General features: G+C 43.5%; 1 protein-coding gene across 9 annotated transcripts in view; it reads right to left on the bottom strand.

Annotated features, from left to right (window-relative positions):
* Window positions 1-19,046, bottom strand: part of COPS4 (COP9 signalosome subunit 4) — a gene marked incomplete at its 5' end in the record, with an annotated part of 52,932 nt that overhangs the window by 16,932 nt on the left and 16,954 nt on the right. For 3 of the 9 annotated variants that reach the window (XM_080797532.1, XM_080797537.1, XM_080797538.1), the window contains 4 exons: window positions 264-367; window positions 928-1,079; window positions 3,014-3,093; window positions 17,531-17,791. In XM_080797532.1, coding sequence (XP_080653658.1) covers window positions 264-367; window positions 928-1,079; window positions 3,014-3,093; window positions 17,531-17,604 — 410 coding nt within the window. Of the gene's footprint in view, window positions 1-263; window positions 368-927; window positions 1,080-3,013; window positions 3,094-16,101; window positions 16,204-16,380; window positions 16,512-16,963; window positions 17,411-17,530; window positions 18,207-19,046 lie in introns of those variants that run through there. The other 6 variants (XM_080797535.1, XM_080797533.1, XM_080797536.1 and 3 more) reach the window with 5 other exon arrangements.

Here is a 19,046-nt window from a genome sequence, read left to right as displayed (position 1 = left end):
ACTCCCTCACTTCCTTCAAGTGTCTGGGAAGATGCACCTGGACACCCTACCACTGCAATCACCCTATTTAATGATGCAACCTGTTCCCCACTTTCCCTTTACTCTTCTCTAGAGCACTTATCACCTTCTAATACTCTACAAAATGTCTGTACTTATTAAGTTGTTTATGATGTTTCCTTCACTAGAATGTGAGAAAAAACACAAGTGAACAATGATACATATCCTATATACAATCTCCATCCAATATCCACTATTTACTATACTTTTGTCCTGTTTCCAAAGGAATTCCCACCAACACTTGGGCTGCATTTCTCCAATCTTCTTCTTTCTCATATATGGATGCAAGATGCTGTCTTATTGACGCAACCTGGAATAACAGGCAGACATGTTAAATTACTCCATCTCACATTAGTGGCTAAAATAAATGGATACGAAGTTAATCTATTGTGATAATGCTTTCATTTAACATATTAAGCTGACAAGTAAATAGTACAAGTGTCACTAGACCACCCCTATTTTTTTAATGAATTCTGCATATACAGAATACCAAAATACTGAACTAAATAACACATTTCTGCAATGTGGATTATGGCAGTAATTTAGCTTAAATATGAAATTTTACTTTTATGTTAACTGCATACATAATGTTGGAGTTTTCCTATTATTCTAAGCTTATTAACAATTTCGCTGATTCTTAAAAATTGTCTAAAGAGTAATATTTGGTTTATAAATCAAATTGTAACATCTGAGCAACTGTCAGCTGGAGTTACAACATCCTAGTATCTATTTTTACATTGTAACGTGCTATTTGGCACACCGTTTTGTCAAAAATAAAACTGGATGACCATCTCCTTTAAAAATGTAGTAATACCTCTCAAAATAACTGCTGCTATCTTATGTTCAAAAGTCATTGCTCTAGATTTTTACCTGCTCCTCAAATGAAATGACTCTAGGCTGGATCTTTTCCAAGGTGAAATGATAGATTTCTTTGGCTGTGCTGTCAGGCAGGTTAGGGAGATGTGTACAGAAATCAGTTAGCAACTGTCGAGAGATCACGAGACTGACATTCTCATTTACCACTTGACAAAAAAAAAGATAAGAAAACATGAATCATTTATAAATTTTCATTAAGCAATCAATTTTTACCTAAAATTAACATTAAAAACAATATATATTAGTGCATTCCTAATAATGAACCTTCAGTGCATTATTCAGGGATTTCCACACCCATATCAGCTTATATTACACAATTAGTTTTCCTTATGCTGAATTATTTGATTACATAGTGATTACACCAAAACAGTAAAAATCCCCTATATTTTTCTAAGAAACAGAAATGGCTGGGGAAAAGTTTTCTTTTACATTTGAGAATTTTATATTCGTCCTTCTCTTCCTTATTTTTCTACAAAGGGAAGGCACAGAAACACCTCCATTTTTATGTATCTACTTATATTCCACCTGGTTACAAAAAGGAGTTAAAGAAGAAACTGAGATAACGTTCATGAAATTTAAATAAAGCAAGTAGGGACAGTTACCGCCACCTGTACTTTCCCAATAAAAATGTCAAATAAAACTGAAGTCAGCACTAGACATACAGGCAGACTTAATGACATTATTTATAAACATTTATAAGTTTTTAATACTGTATGTGATTACAGATGAGAGCTCTGAAGCCACACCGCTTCCAGCACTCCTGATCAGACGCCCTCCAAAAGAAATCAGCTTCTCTGGGTTTCTGTTTTCTCATCTGTACAATGTGGCTAGCTAAGGTTGCTGTGAAGCTTAAACGCCCTGTACACAGAGCACTTTAAACAACATGGGGCACCAAGCACTCAACAAATTGCATTATTATTAGCACCATTATTATATTTTAAAAGATGCATCATGCTTGTACCACTGCTCAGATAAATTAAGTCTGAAACCAGCAGTTACCAGGAAAATAAATGTCGGTTCAAAACTGCTCAGCTGATGTGAATGATTTTTGGTAGATGGCTTTTCATTAGTGCACTGGATTCAATGTTTATACAAAGATCAAAGTTTATAATAAAAATCACTATTCTTTTGCTACTACAATGCAGTGCTCTCAATAAAACCATTCCTATCAGTCTTTCTGAAGCCACTGCCAGTTCAACACCCACTGCAGGCCCCGATCTTTCTGAAGCAGTAACTTACAGTAACCTGCAACAAGCTTGTAATCAGTTCATGATGTATTAATCATAATTCATTCTTGGATAAAGCCGGATACAGCTGAGAAAATAGTTTCATTACAAGTGCCATTGGGCATTTACAACCGTTCAAAAGAAATTCCTACACAAACTAGCACTTCTCACGAGCATGTGTGAGAAAGCATGCTGTACAGTGTAAAGCCCTCTCAAGCGTCCTTAATACTGTTAACTTGTATCAACTCCAGCCTGACTTTCGAGTAGTTTTCAAAGAGTAGTTTTCAAAATAACTGGATACGTTTGAAGTCAGGGAGTAGGTGAGAATGTCTTGAAGAATGGAAATGTCTGGTTCCCATTCAAACGGAGTGTTCTTCACGTTAGTAACACTTAACACCTCTGCAGCACTTACTATATGCCAGGTACTATTCGAAGCTCTTTACTTGGTATATCAACTCCTTTCCTCTCCCAACATTGCTACAGGGTAGCTATCCCATCCCCATTTTATAGACAAGGAAATGGAGTCACAAAGGAAGTAACTTACCCAAGAACACACAACTAATAGAACAAGAGACCAGACTGAATCTAGACTATCCTCTTTATCATTATGCTACATTGTCTTTCATCAGTTACGGTATCAATTACTATATAAAACCTTAATTGGTAATGTAACTCTGAAGACAACTTATTGAAAAATAACTAAGGAGTAAGTAAATTCTAAAGTGAATTTCCACGTGATTTAATTTAATGTCAATGCAAATTATATAGGTAACTTGATCTAAAACAAGCCTGAGCAAGCTTTGAAGTCCTAACTCAGTAATACAAGGCAAACATGGAATTTTCATTCCACTTACTTGCTTCCACAAAAGCTTTCAAAGCTTCTAGTTGTTCTGCCCCAGATAACTGAACGGCTTTTTCCAGGATCTGACGGTACCTAAAACAACACCAAATGAAAATAAAGTTCAGAGGACACGACATACTCTAATGCTCAGTCTGATGTTTACTCATTTCTGTTTACCCTGGTTTTTTTCACAGTGCTCTAATTGGTTTTCTTTATAGTACACCATAGATTTCTTTTGTTGTTGTAAGTTCCTAGTCCATCACAAGAAACACTAAATCTGTAATTCTAAGGTATCACTTCTTCTTGTTTTCTGTACAGTATACCACAAGTTTTTTTTAAGTTTTCAGCCCCAGAGGCAACTAGCTGGCTTCGTTGATAGAGTATGAGACTCTTGATCTAGAGGACTGTGAGCTCAAGCCCCACAGTGGGCGTAGAGCCTACTTAAAAAAGAAAAAAAAGTTTTCAAGCCCATCACAAGAAAGTGAATTGGTAACTCTAAGTTACTGGATCTAAAGTGTCACTTTTTCTTGAAAAAGTTTTAGGTTGTTTTTTTTTTTTTAATTTTATTTATTTATTTTCAGAGAGAGATCACAAGTAGGCAGAGAGGCAGAGAGAGAAGGGGAAGCAGGCTCCCCAATGAGCTGAGAGCCCGACTCGGCCTGATCCCAGGACCCTGAGACCACGACCTGAGCCGAAGGCAGAGACTTTAACCCATTGAGCCACCCAGGTGTCCCGAAAAAGTTTTAGTTTTAAATTTAAACTAAAATGTCAACTTTTGGGGTATTTGGGTGGTTCAGCCAGTTGCGCATATAACTTGATTTCAGCTCAGGTTGTAATCTTGGGGTTGTGGGGTTGAGACCCTACCCACAATGGCCCTATGCTCAGCAGGAAGTCTGCTTGGAATTCCCTCTCTCCCTCTCCCCCTTCCCACACTTGGGTGCAGGCATGTGCACATGCTAGCTCGTGCTCTCTTAAGTAAGTCAATGAATCTTTTCTTAAAGAAGTCTCTTATGATTTGCCTTCTTCTCTTTAAAAAAGTCAACTTTCTTTCAAATGTCTTAAAAAAATAAGCTATATTTCCTTCAATTATGTATTACACAGACACAAAAATGTTATTTGAGGTGACCCAGAACCTTTCCTTTTGCGGACCTAATGAACCTAGGGTTACCAACAACAGGATAGTGTTGACTAGGCAGTGAAACAAAATACTAGGGATTGAATGTCTTAGTGTGTACAAAACAAACTCTACCAAGCCAAATGCACTGACAGAACATGCCTCATGCTGTCAGACAAGCCTATACATTCTTTATTTGCAATCACTTCTAATAACTATTCTGCCTAATATTCATGACCACATAAGATTCAAATAAGAAGAAGGATGGGGATGGGGGAGAGGCGTCTGGGTGGCTCCACTGGTTAAGTGTCTGCCTTTGGCTCATGTCATGATCTCAGGGTCCTGGGATCAAGCCCCCTCCCCTCAGTTGGGAATCCTGCTCAGCAAGGACTCTGCTTCTCCATCTCCTTCTATCCCTCCCCCTACTCATGCATTCACTCACCCTCTCTCTCTCTCTCAAATAAATAAGAATCTTAATTTTTTTAAAAAAAGGATGGGGGAAATGCTAAAAACAGGAACAATGACAATTATTAGGCAATGGCAAACCCCTTCCTAAAAATATAAACTCTAGGAGGACAAGGATTTTGTTTGTTTCGTTGACTGCTATACAAATAATGCCTAAAGCAGCATATCACAAGCATTCAAATATTTAACAGTATTGGTAAGTAATAAAACAGTATTTTATTTCTTAAACTGAGTGGTAGGTACACAAGTATTATACTATTGTTTATCCCTCTGTCTTAATAGCAATATTTATTAAAAGCATTAGTTAATATATTTCACAAACCTAATAGTATTGCCAATTATTCAGAACGTTGTCCAGAATATAGTCAAGAAACAAAAATATAGGGGCGCCTGGGTGGCTCAGTGGGTTAAAGCCTCTGCCTTCAGCTCAGGTCATGATCCCGGGGTCCTGGGATCGAGCCCCGCATCGGGCTCTCTGCTCAGCGGGGAGCCTGCTTCTCCCTCTCTCTCTCTGCCTGCCTCTCCCTACTGTGATCTCTGTCTGTCAAATAAATAAATGAAAAATCTTTAAAAAAAAAATATTTGAGGGACAATATTGAGCTATCTGAAAATTCATTAACATGGACTATCTCACTCTTTCTCTATACACACATACACACACATGCACATATACTATTTCCCATATCTATATTTATACATCTACTTCACTGCTCTGGGCATTCAATGGTTTATTCATTTGAGATTGGCTTATTATTCATATTTTTCATATTCATGGCTAAGCCCCCTTAATCTGACATCCCTATAAATTATTTTATACTAACAATATTATACTCAAAGATGACAATGTCGCACAGAAATTTTCTAATTAACCAGTTTTTTTTTAAGATTTTATTTATTTGACAGAGAGAGAGAGATCACAAGTAGGCAGAGAGGCAGGCAGATGGGGGTGGGGAAGCAGGCTCCCTGCTGAGCAGAGAGCCTGTTGTGGGGCTCGATCCCAGGACCCTGAGATCATGACTCGAGCCGAAGGTAGAGGCTTAACCCACTGAGTCACCCAGGCGCTCCTCTAATTAACCAGTTTTAAAGCATCGTTTCATAACTTACCAACTGATCTGTACTAAAAAACACACCAAAGGGGCACTGGGTGGCTCAGTGGGTTAAAGCCTCTGCCTTCGGCTCAGGCCATGGTCCCAGGGTCCTGGGATCGAGCCCTGAATCGGGCTCTCTGCTCAGCAGGGAGCCTGCTTCCTCCTATCTCTCTGCCTGCCTCTCTGCCTACTTGTGATCTCTGTTTGTCAAATAAATAAGTAAAATCTTAAAAAATAATAATAATAAATAAATAAATAAATAACCACACCAAAAAAAAAAAAAAACCCTAGAAAGTAATAAAACTTTTACATTAACCACATCATACAACTTGCCAGAGCATTACGAATTGCCTCATCAAACTCTCAACTTTTACAGATTAAGAAAGAGAGGTATAGAGTTCAGGCTAGACGCTATCTTACTCATTCTCTAATATATAAATTCCAGTATTCCAGTATCTAGAATAAGAAATTAGTTATTTACAATAGAAATTATAAATTATATAATATATATAATACATATAATATACATATAAAATATAAATAGAAACTAAAAATTAGTTATTTACAATAATAATAAGGAATGACTAATAAACCTAAATCTGGGGTTCAAATAATCAATCGGGCACCTGGCTGGCTCAGTCAGTTAAACGGCTGCCTTCAGCTTGGATCATAATCCCAGAGTCCCAGGATGAAGCTGCGAGTCAGGCTTCCTGCTCAGGGGGGAGTCTGCTTCTCCCTTTCCCTCTGCTCCTCCCTCTCTCTCTTTCTAATAAATAAAATTTAGGGGCGCCTGGGTAGCTCAGTGGGTTAAGCCTCTGCCTGCGGCTCAGGTCGTGATCTCAGGGTCCTGGAATCGAGCCCCGAGTCAGGCTCTCTGCTCAGCGGGGAGCCTGCTTCCCCCTCCCCCTCTGCCTACTTGCCTACTTGCGATCTCTCTCTCTCTCTGTCAAATAAATAAATAAAATCTTAAAAAATAAATAAGTAAAATCTTTAAAAAAAATCATTTAATATTGCCATATTAAATAATCCAAAAATGTGAATTGAGCACCTAGGGTTTTTAAAATGCTGTATGAGATTCTGTGTATGATACTAAAAAGACTTTTTTTTTTTTAAAGATTTTATTTATTTGACACAGAGAGAGAGATCACAAGGCAGAGAGGCAGCAGAGAGAGAGGGGGAAGCAGGCTCTGCGCTGAGCAGAGAGCCCGATGTGGGGCTCGATCCCAGGACCCTGAGATCACAACCTGAGCCGAAGGCAGAGGCTTTAACCCACTGAGCCACCCAGGCGCCCACTAAAGAGACTTTAAATAACCTTAGTCTTTGAAGGTATAGTCTAGGCAAATAAAAATTTAAATATCAAATAATATTATCACAAATTACAATAAAACAAAAGTCACTGAAATGAATAAAACTGAATAGTATAAGGAATATGACTGCAGAACTAATAAATGAATTCGGTTAAGTTGTGGGGTATAAAATCAATGCTCAGAAATCTGTTCTGTTTCTTTTTTTTTTTTTAAAGATTTTATTTATTTATTTGACAGAGAAAGACACAGCGACAGGGAACACAAGCAGGGGGAGTGGGAGAGGGAGAAGCAGGCTTCCCCCAGAGCAGGGAGCCCGATGCAGGGCTCAATCCCAGGACCCCAGGATCACGACCTGAGCCAAAAGCAGACACTTAACAAGTGAGCCACGCAGGTGCCCCTGTTGTGTTTCCAATAGCCAAAATATGGAAAGAGCCCACATGCCCATCAATAAATAAATGGATAAAAAAGATGCTATGTATATCAATATATATATATTATATATACACAATTTTATATATATATACATATACCTATGGAATATACTCAGCCACCAAAGAGAATGAAGTCTTGCCATTTGCAACATGTGGATGAACTAGAGCACATCATGCTGAATGAAGCAAGTCCATTAGAGAAAGACAAATACGTATATGTATATATGTATGACTTCACTCACAGGTAGAATTTAAGAAACAAAACTGATGAACATAAGGGAAGGGAAGGAAACATAAAATAAGAAGGAAACAGAGAGGGAGACAAACCATAAGAGACTTTTTTTTAAAATAAAGGTTTTATTTATTTATTTGTCCGAGAGAGAGAGAGAGAGAGAGAGAGCGAGCGAGTGTGTGGGCACAGCAAGGGGCGCAGCAGGCAGAGGGGGAAGCAGGCCCCCTCATGAGCAGGGAGCCCGAAGCGGGGCTCCATCCCAGGACCCTGAGATCATGAGCTGAGCTCAAGGCAGAAGCTTAACCACTGAGCCACCCACGTGTCTCACCATAAGAGCGTCTTAACTGTAGGAAACAAACTAAGGGCTGCTGGAGGGGAGGTGGGTGGAACCAGGTAATGGGCATTTTTTAAGGAGGGCACATGATGTGATGAGCATTGGGTATTATATGCAACTGATGAATCTCTAAATTCTACCTCTGAGACTATTAATACACCATATGTTAATTAAATTGAATTTAAATTTTAAAAAATCTGTTGTGTTTCTACACCTTAATAACAAATCATCAGGAAGAGAAAACATCGTATTTACAGTTACATCAAAAAGAATAAAAGAGTGTTCGCTTCGGCAGCACATATACTAAAATTAGAAAAAGAATAAAAGAACAAAGAATAAATTTAACCCAGGTGAAAGATCTGTACATTGAAAACTGTAAGACAATGATGAAAGAAACTAAAGACATAAATAAAAGGAAAGACACTCCATAGTCACAGACCGAAAGTATCAGTCTTGTTAAAATGCCCATACTACCCAAAGCAATCTACAGATTCAATGAAATCCCTATCAAAATTCCAACAGCATTTTTCACAGAAATAGAACAAAAGTCACACAAAAACAGGTTGAACATCACTAATAATCTGAGAAATACAAGTCAAATCCACAATAAGATATTACCTCACATCTGTTAGAATGGCTACTATTAAAGGTAAGAAATGGTGTACCTGGGTGGCTTAGTGGGTTAAGCCTCTGCCTTTGGCTCAGGTCATCTCAGGGTCCTGGGATTGAGCTCCCTGTCGGGCTCTCTGCTCGGTGGGGAGCCTGCTTCCCGCCACCACCCCCGCCCCCGCCTGCCTCTCTGCCTACTTGTGATCTCTGTCAAATAAATAAATAAAATCTAAAAAAAAAAAAAAAAAAAAAAGACAAGAAATAACAAGTGTTGGGGAAGATACACAAAAAAGGGAACCTTCATGTACTGTTGGTAGGAATGTAAATTAGTGCAGTCACTACGAAAAATGGTATAAAGATATCTCAAAAAAAACCCCACATTGTGATCCAATAATTCTACTGGGTATTTATCCAAACAAAATGAAAACATTAGTTTGAAAAGATATATAAATACTCCAATGTTCACTGCAGCATTATTTACAATAACCAAGATACAGAAACAACTAAAGTGTTCATCTATGAATGAATGGATAAAGAACACTTATGTAAATACAATGGAATATTATTCAGCCATAAAAAGGAAGAAAATCTTGCCTTTTGCAACAAGATAGATAGATCCTGAAGGCATTAATGCTAAGCAAAATAAGTCAGACAGAGAAAGATAGGTACCAAATGATCTCTCTTACAGTGGAATCTAAAGTAAAACCAAACCAAACACACAGATGCAGATCAAACCGGTGCCTGCCAGAGGCAAGGAGTGGGGTATGGAAAATGGGTGAAGGTGGTTTAAGATACAAACTTTGAGTTATAAAATAAGTACGTCATGGGGATGTAATGTACAGCACAGCGACTGTAGTTAATAATACTGTGTGTTGCATATTTGAACGTTGCTAAAAAAGTAGTTCTTAAAAGTTCTCACCACAAGAAAAAAAATTTTGTATGAATAAAAAATGGATATGTTTCTTTGAAATTAAGAATATCAAGGGACTCCTGTGTGGCTCAGTGGGTTAAGGCGCTGCCTTCGGCACAGGTCATGATCCCAGGGTCCTGGGATGGAGTCCCACATGGGCTCCTTGCTCGGCAGGGAGCCTGCTTCTCTCTCTGCCTCTGCCTGCCTCTCTGCCTGCTTGCGTGCTCTCTCTCTCTCTCCTTCTCTCTGACAAATAAATAAATAAAATATTAAAAAAAAAATATCTATCAAAGTCACCATTAAGAAAGTGAGACATGCTTTCCTCAGCTGCCCTTAAGGTGCTCGGTCCTTTCAAGGAAGCTAATGCCGTGAGGGGGTGAGGCCCTCGCATCCAGTGACTAGCTCCGCATCCGCAGTGTCCGGACGGCACTCGCCTGCATCTGCCTGGCCCTCACCCTGCAGGACAATGAGGTCACAGAGGCAAAGATCAACGCCCTCATTAGAACAGCAGGTAGGAATGCTGAACCTCTCCTGCTGGGCTTGTTTGCAAAGGCCCTGGCCAGTGTCAACATGAGAGCCTCAGCTGCCAACAGAGCGGCTGGGAGAGCCGCCCCAGCACCTGGTGCTGTGCCAGCAGGAGGTCCTGCTCCTTCCACCACCACTGCTCCAGCTGAGAAGAAAGTGGAAGCAAAGAAAGAAGAATCAGAGGAGTCTGATGACGGCACGGGCTCTGGTCTATCAAACCTCTTCTATAACCTGTTCAATTAAAAGCTTAAAAAAAAAAAAAGTGAAACATGCAAGCCATAGATAGAAAAAATACTTGAAATTCATGTATTCGGCAAAAAAATAAAAAATAAATAAGTAAGCACTTCACTAGAGATAACATCCAAATGCCCAGTAAGCATATTAAAAGACTCCCAACCACCTCAATACTCATTAAGTTAATGAGATTATAAGCATAAGTAGATACTATTATACTTCCACTAGAATGTATAGTATTAAAAACACTAACAAATTTGAGTATGGGTGAGAATGTAGGGGAACTAATCTCACCTATACCCAACGGGAGTGTAAAGTGATCTACACTCCAGAAAACCACTGGCAGTTATCTACTAAAACTAAACGTGTACTCTATAACCCAAATATTCTACTCCTGGGTATATATCCAAGAAAAATGAATGTTTATGTCCACAAAAAAATAATACAAAAATTTTCATAGTAGCTTTATTCAAAATAGCTCTAAACTACAGAAAATTGTAATGCTCATCAATAAGTGAAGCCCACTAATAAAATGGCATTCTACAAATCAATAAGGAATACTTCAAGCATGAATGTATCTCACAGATATGTTAAGTGGAAAAGGATAGACACAAAAGGCTATAAACTGAATGGTTCCGTTTCTGTGCATTTCAAGAACAGGCAAACCCAATTCACGATGACAGAAGTAGAACAGTGGTTATATTTGAGGGCAATGACTGGGAAGGGGCATGAGGGACCCTCTGGGCATGCTGGAAATATTCCCCAGCTTGATCTGGATAGTTGTTACATATCTATGTTATGTGAGAAAATGTATTAGGCTCTACTCTTAAGAGTAATGTACTCAGTGCAATGTAATTTAAAATATATAGGTATATATAAACCCAGAAATATCTTATGTTTTAATAGAAAGTAAAAACAAAATTAAAAAAGAGACAGATGAAAAATGTAGAGGTAATATTTTAATTTAGAAGAGAGTAAAACCAAAAGGGGTTAGATTAGCTAGAGAAGGATAAAACATCTTTTTACTAAGCACTCAAAAGAAAAAACGGAGAAGTGATTGATATGGAGAACATGACAAATACCAAATATATTTTTCTTAAAAAATATTATGGAGGTGGGTTCCTGGGAGGCTGAGTCGGTTGAGCATCCAGCTCTTGGTTTCAGCTCAGGTCTTGATCTCATGGTCATGAGTTCAAGCCCCATGTTGGGCTCCACACTGGACACAGAGCCTACTTTAAAAAAAAATAAAAATTACAGAGGAAAACAAATTTAACTAAGGTGCTTGCATCTCCCCTATCCATTTACCATCATCAACAAACGTCTACTGAGCATCCAGTTATGTCTATGAACTAAAGTCCACTGTGCTGATTCCTGATTTCTTGGCACTTAAATCTGAAGGTAAGTAATATACGCCTACATGAAAATGTGTTACAGTCACTATTTAGAATCAAAACAAGTAGAACAGGGATGTATTAATCGATCTTTCACCTATGGTAATGATGATAAATGAGATGACTGGACCAACTCTACCTCAAAACAAAAATAAAAACATAAAAAGCTGAAAGAAATGCAAAAAAGAAAAAATTAATAGCATAACATCCTAACAAGAAAGAAAAAAACAGGAGAAGATAAGAGTATGAAGAGCATCTGCCTGAAAGCCTTTGCTGACTGTGAACCAACAGCTGAGAGGCAGAGTGGCACTTCTGGTGGGCTCTGCCTTGGGGCATTCTGCCAATCTACTAGAAACACTGAGAGGAAAGTTGTAATTTTTGGCCAACTACAGAAGCTAAAAGAAAAGAAATCTGAGATCCACGCCTGCCAAAGGAGGAAACACCACCACTTTGGAAATAAGATTACAATTTCTATTTTAAGGATCATCTAGGTAAACCATGAAATTCTGAAGCCTTGAGCCTAGACTGCTATCACCCTTGGGTGACTGGCAGAAGGAAATGAAAATCCTCCATGAAAGGTTACATCCTAAAGCCTCCAAATGTTTTGAAAAGTGTATTTTTAAATAACTTGCCCAACAAAGATTACAAGGCATATAACTCTGAGCTAGAATCAACAAAAGCAACAGACAACAGCAACGAGCAGGGCCTCCAGATCCCGGCAACTACCAGAAAGACTGCAGTGCAATTACGCTTACCATGTTTACAGAGATAAACTCAGGCTTCAAGGTTTCAGCAAGAAACTGAGAATCATGAAAAAAGTGTCATCTGAAGAAAGGACCACCAGGGCACCTGGCTGGCTTGTCAGCAGAGCATGCGACTCTCCATCTCAGGGTCATGAGTTCAAGCCCCAGGCGTGCAGCGTACTTAAAATAGAAAGTTTAAAAACCATATTTAAAAAAGAAAGAAAGAAAAGAAAAAAGAACCACCAAAAACTATAGAACTAAAAAATACTGTATCCAAGTTCACTCAATGAAGTTCTTAACAGTAGATTAAACATCTGAAAAACTGATAAACTAGGAGGCAGGACAGAAAAGTCTATCCGGAATAAAGCAGTCCAAAGCTAGGTACAGAAGACAGGGTTAGAGACATGGAGGTCACAGTAAGAGGCCTAACGGGGGCTTCACTGGAATCCTAGAGAAGGGAACAGAATGGGACACAGGCTACATTTGTAAACAGACGGCCGAAACATCCCAGACCATGAGAGAGTCGAATACATCCGTTCAACAAATGCGGCGAAGCACCATCAGAACGATGCAGTAGGGTATTTACAAACAAAAATAAGACAAAATGAAAAACCACAGTTCTTTCTCCTTCTGCCTATATGCTCCTGCAGTGTGACTCTATAACCCTTTGATCTGGCCTTGTTTTGATTAATAGAATTTGGCAGAAGTGAAGTGCTGCTGTGAACTGAGACCTCAAGAGGTCCTGTGTGTGTCCTTTGCTCTTGGACCCTGCTGTGGCCACATGAACAAGACCAGGCTAACCTGCTGGATAACGAAACACGCAGCCCAGTCACCGCCACCTGCCCCACCAACACAGCACAGCAGTGGTGCCTGCCCGACCTGCAGCGGACAGCAGGCACAGTGGGAGGTACGTGTGGGACCCAGAGCACGCAGGACGGAGAACCACCCAGCTGGGCCCAGCCCACCAACAAATTATAAGCAAAGTAAATGCTTGTTGTTTTAATTCACTCAGTTTTCCAGTGGTTTATCTCACAGCAAAACCCAACTGACAGAGAGATTTAACAAATGCACACAGACACATCACAAAGAAGTTTCAGAAAATTAAATACGATAATACCTAGGAGAAATAATAAATTATTTATTAATTTTAATAAAATAAATAAATAATTTCCTTATAAACCAAAACCACAATGAGATACCACTTCACACGGGTCAGAATGACTAAATTAACCACTGAGGAAACAATACATGTCGGCGAGGATGCGGAGAAAGGGGAACCCTCCTACACTGTTGGTGGGAATGCAAGCCCGAGCAGCCACTCTGGAAAACAGCATGGAGGTTCCTCAAAAAGTTAAAAATAGAGCTACCCTATGACCCAGCAATCGCACTACTGAGTATTTACCCAAAGATACAAAAACATTGAGTCGAAGGAACATGTGCACCCCAATGTTTATAGCAGCAATGTCCACCATAGCCAAACTATGGAAAGAGCCCAGAGGGCCATCGACAGATGAATGGATAAAGAAGATGTGGTGTACACACACACACACACCCCCCGGAATATTACTAAGTTGTCAAGAAGAATGTAATCTTGCCATTTATAACCACACGATAGAACTAGAGTGTACTTAGCTAAGCGAAGTAACTTGGGCAGAGAAAGACAAATAACATGATTTCACTCATATGTGGAATTTCAGAAACAAAACAGATGAACACAGGGGAAGGGAAGGAAAAATAAGATAAAAACAGAGGAGGCAAACGATAAGAGACTCTTAGCTGTAAGAAACAAACTGAGGGTGGGAGGATTAGGTAATTGGGTGATGGGGAGTAAGGAGGGTACTTGATGGAATGAGCACTGGGTGTTAGATGCAACTGATGAATGACTGAATCCTACCCCTGAAACTAATAACACATTATACATTAACTAAATTGAATTTAAGTTAAAAAAATTTTTTAAAGAAAATGATAATATTCAAGAATCTCAGTAAGATTAACAACTGATGTCTCAGCAAATTTTAATTAAAATTTAAAATGCTAAAAAAAGGAAATAATTTCCTAAATGAGGTTGATCTTTAAGTATTCTAAATATTTCATTGTAGTGTTAAGTGGAAAAGAGTGGAGGAAGATAGGTATTTTAAGCCCCCCCCACAAAAAAAATCATTATCTGAAATGTAGTCTAGTTTGGGGAAGATAATTTAAGGCCAAAAGGTAGATGTGTTTAGAGTCAAGGGCTATAAGCCAAGCATACAGGTTGAATTATGGCCTTACCACAAGCTATGTGACCTCAAGCGAGGTATTTCACCTCCGTACTTCAGTTTCCTCATATGCAATGTAAATATTACTCAAGGATTAAAAAATGTAAATAACGATGTGCTTGGCACATGGTAAACACCAGACATTAGGGAACTTCACTCTTTTTTTTTTTTTTTAAAGATTTTATTTATTTGACACAGAGAGAGATCCCAAGTAGGCAGAGAGGCAGGCAGAGGGAAAGGGGGAAGCAGGCTCCCCGCTGAGCAGAGCCCGATGTGGGGCTCGATCCCAGGACCCTGGGACCACGACCCAAGCCGAAGGCAGAGGCTTTAACCTGAGCCACCCAGGCGCCCCAGGGAACTTCACTCTTGAGATGGGAACCACTAAAACTGCTGTGTGTGGGAATAACAAAGAACCAGAGAATCTGTGTTATAAGGAGCCCTTGAGAGTCCATAGTGTGTATTATACAGTGTGTACCTGGTGTGTAAGTGTCTTCTGTTCTTTGACAGTTCTATTCCATTCTCTTATTAAAAAGTTCTAATCAAAAGTCTATCTCTGTAAGGCAAAGGAGTCTATTTTCTTTTCTACAAAACAGCCTTTCTTTTTTAAGATTTACTTATTTGACAGAGAAAGAGAGCACAAGCAGAGGGAGTGGGAGAGAGAGAAGCAGCCTCCCCAGTGGGCAAAGAGCCGGATGCAGTATTTCATCCCAGGACCCTGAGATCATGACCTGAGCATAAGGCTGATACTTAACTGACTGAGCCACCCAGGCGCCCTGGCAAAACAGCCTAATAGTCAAAGAGAGCTAAAAGGTCTCCCATTACCCTCTCTTCTCTATGCTAACAGCTTCTTGTAAAATGAAATCTTTAGACTCCAAAGGCCTGCTATCCTCTTCTCGGTACCTTCTCTATCAAGAAGTAGGAATACAAAAAAAAAAAAAAAAAAAGGGTCCTATTTTTATAGAATTTTCCTTTCTGCATTTCCTTTCCTTTATTTTATAGAATTTCCTTTCTAATGTAACTTGGCCACTTCTCCCAGAAAGAGGTAGGCTCCATTTTTCCTCCCCTTGAATCTGGGCTGGTCTGATGATTTACTTTGACCTGTTTTAGAGAACCGACATTGTGAGATTTCCATGGCTAGCCTTAAGTGTGGCGGCTTCCACTCTCAGCCTTTTGGAACACTTCTATGGCCCTGTAAGGAACAACTGAATGCAAGACCGTGTGGAGAGACAGGCTCGGCCAGCAGCAGCCTGATGCCTACGGGAGTCTGTCTGAGCTTCGGCAGCCCCAACGGAGCTGCCGGCTGACTCTGCACCTGCACAAGGAGGCCTGGCTTAGGCCGGCACAACAGTCCCGTCCACCCAAAGAACCCTGAAAAGCAGTAGTTGTTTCACACCACTAAGTTTTGGGTTTGTTACACAGGAATACATAACTCAAGGACCGATAACATAGGTACTATTGTTTACCTGCAATTCACAGCTGAGGATGTGAATTCTTAGCTTACGTTTCAGAATTCTACGAATACTTGAAAACCTGTATCTCTTCTGATAGAGAATGTACTTCATGGTCTTCAAGAAAACAAAACACAAAGCAAAGCGTGGGGGAAATGTAAGCTGAGCCTGGGGGAAAATACACGATCGTTTTACTTTCATCCAAATCTAACCGTTACACGGATAAAGGGTTAAACCAAGAAGACACATTCCCCTAAGGTACGGCCCGTGGAATAAGTCAGTTCACGTACTTACCATCCGCTCTGTAACAACAACAGTAACAAAGACAGTTCTGTGGCACGGGGCCTCAGGCGCCGTTCTAAGTGACCCGCTCTAAGTGATACGACTGTGCGCTCCCGCTCACTCGTCTGTCCTGCTGCCCCCATTTTCCCGAGAAGGAAACTGCAGTCCACCCCAGCTAAACCCACGGGACACAGCCAGATCTCCCCTGCGGGAGCCAGACGACGTCTGCCCCCAGAGGAAAGGCCGCAGTTTCCACAGAACACAGCCGAGGCTTCCAGGCCAGGTGAGGGCAGGTGCACCCCCTCACGCAGACCCGCACGCAGACCCGCACGGTCGGGGCCGTCGCGCTGCACGCGCGCTTCCCCGGAAGGCGAGTTCGCTACCGCGGACGGTGCCGCGTAACGTACGAGGAGGATCGGGCCCTCGCCGACCCACCTGCCCGCCGCCTCGGCTAACACGACGGGGACCGCCCGCGTGACAGGCCGATGGCACTGCTTTAACGCGGAACGGGTCTAAGCCTTCCACACAAACTCCGCAGAATCCCTACACACCTCGGGTTCCTGCGAACGCCACCACCCGAGGCTCCCTGACTCACGTCGCGAGGGCGGTCCGCGGAGGCGCCCCTCCTCGAGTCGGCGGCGGAGAGAAGCCCACGCGCAAGGACTCGCAGAAGACGGTCCGGGCGGCTCTGGCCGCGCACGGGAGCGGCCATACCCCCTCAGCCCCGTGGGCTCGAAGAGCCAGCTCCCGGGAAGCTCTACACCGAGGTCCCAGAAGACACATTTCCTCCAGTTAAAAAAAAAAAGAAAGGTCCGAAGAGAGAGCAGATTCGGTGTGAGGGCCCGCGGCGATGCAGAGGCACCAGGGCCGGCAAAGAAGGCCGTGGGGGCAGTCGCCCCTCGGGCCGTGCTCCCAGAGTCTCAACAAGCATGTCAGGGTGCTCCCCAAGCCCGAGCAAGCTGACGGCCGCCCCGCGTCGGCCGCCCCCGGGGTTCCCGGCGTAAGGTCTCCGCCGGCTTTCTGCTCCCGTCCGGGCGTCTGCAGACGACCTCAGGCCCGCCCCCTCGGTCGTCAGGCCGCACCACACCCCGAAGCAGCCGTCACCCCGCGAACCGGTCCACGGCTTCCCTCCCGACCGCCCAGGGCCCTGGGAGACACTCACTTGCCCGCCAGATCTTTGTGAGAGCCGCTCGAATTCATGAGCTGGGCTAAGTCCTGCCGCACGGCTGCCGCCATCTTTCTTCCAGCTCAGCAGAGGCTGCCGGGCCTCGCGCCGCCGCCGAGAAACGAGTGCAGTCCTCCAGCCTGCAGCTAGAGGGAACCCGAGATGCCATAGAGTAGCGACTGTGTGGGCCAGAGCGCCGGGCGTGCGAGCCCGCGCAGGCCCGTCCGCAGAGCCGCGTGACGGCAGCTCCACGCGCGTCCAGGGCCCGCCCAGGAGCCTCCCGCGGGCTCAGGCCCGCGCGCCCCGACTTGGGATTGGCGGAGGAGGTCCAGGGCGTGTTGCTTGTGCGACTCCAGGAGGCGCCGGGGACCGGAATCCCCTCCCGTCGTCGCCCAGTTCCGCGTGCGGCTCGGGCGTGGACGGCGGCCGCCCGCTCTGTGAGGCCGCGCTGGAGCGGCGCGCGTTGCCGCGACGAGCTGTTCCCGCGTCCGGTTCCCCGAGGCGGCGCTTTCTAGACGCGGTGCGGATGCGCGTGTTTCTGCGCTGGCGCTGTAGCCGGTTTGTCGCGACGGGCCTCCGCGGGCGTGGTCGGGCGTGCGTGTCGGCGGCAGTCCCTTCCCCCGCGGAGCGGCCGCCGTGGCGGGGACACCGAGCGTCCCGTCGGCGCGCGGACGGCGCCGCCCCCTCACGGGTCCTCGCGGGACGCCGTCTGCACGCACGTGCCAACCGTCGCCCCTCTTGGCGCTCGCGGACGGCGCCGCCCCCTCACGGGTCCTTCCGGGACGCCGTCTGCACGCACGTGCCAACTGTCGCCCCTCCTGGCGCTCGCGGACGACGCCGCCCCGTGTCGCCGTTGCCCTCGCTGAGGGGAGGCCGGGCCGCGCACGGCCGGAGCGCTTCCTCGCCGCCCTCTTCCGCTGCGGAGTGTTGCGGCAGGATGGCCCTGGGCCGCTCGGGCGTCCGGCCGGACGCTTCGTGTTGGTCATCGGTCGCCGGTGCTGCAGGCACCAGCCTCCCGGCGACGCTCCGTCTTCGGGCCTTGCCCGCCGCGGCTTTCAGACTTGGAGTTGCCCTCCCGGTGTGCGGCGAACGGAGGTTCCCTCTGTCGGAAGGGAGCGGCCCGAAGACGAGCACAAGGAAATGCCTTAAGAAAGTAATGTGGGGGCGCCGGGGGCCGGCGGCTCGGGTCGTGATCCCGGGGTCCCGGGATCGAGCCCCGCGTCGGGCTCCCTGCTCCGTGGGAGCCTGCTTCTCCCTCTCCCCCTGCTCGTGTTCGCCTCACTGTGTTTCTCTGTCAAATAAATAAGTCAACTCTTAAGAAAGAAGAGCGATCAATTCCCTTTTCAGTTCCTGTGCCAGCTCGAAAAGCAGGCTGTCTGATGATGCACAGCCCTCTCCGTCAGACCGGAACGTGTCTTTTCGTGGCCCAGGGTCACATACACGGTGAACAAATTATCTGCCTCGTGCCTACGCGCGAAATACAAAACGGGTGGAACAGGAGCAGGATGAGCAC

The sequence above is a fragment of the Martes martes genome (genome assembly GCF_963455335.1).
Source record: "Martes martes genome assembly, chromosome: 2".
NCBI lineage: Eukaryota > Metazoa > Chordata > Mammalia > Carnivora > Mustelidae > Martes > Martes martes.
The sequence above is the reverse complement of the archived record's forward strand: the minus strand, read 5'-3'. Positions and strand labels throughout refer to the sequence as shown.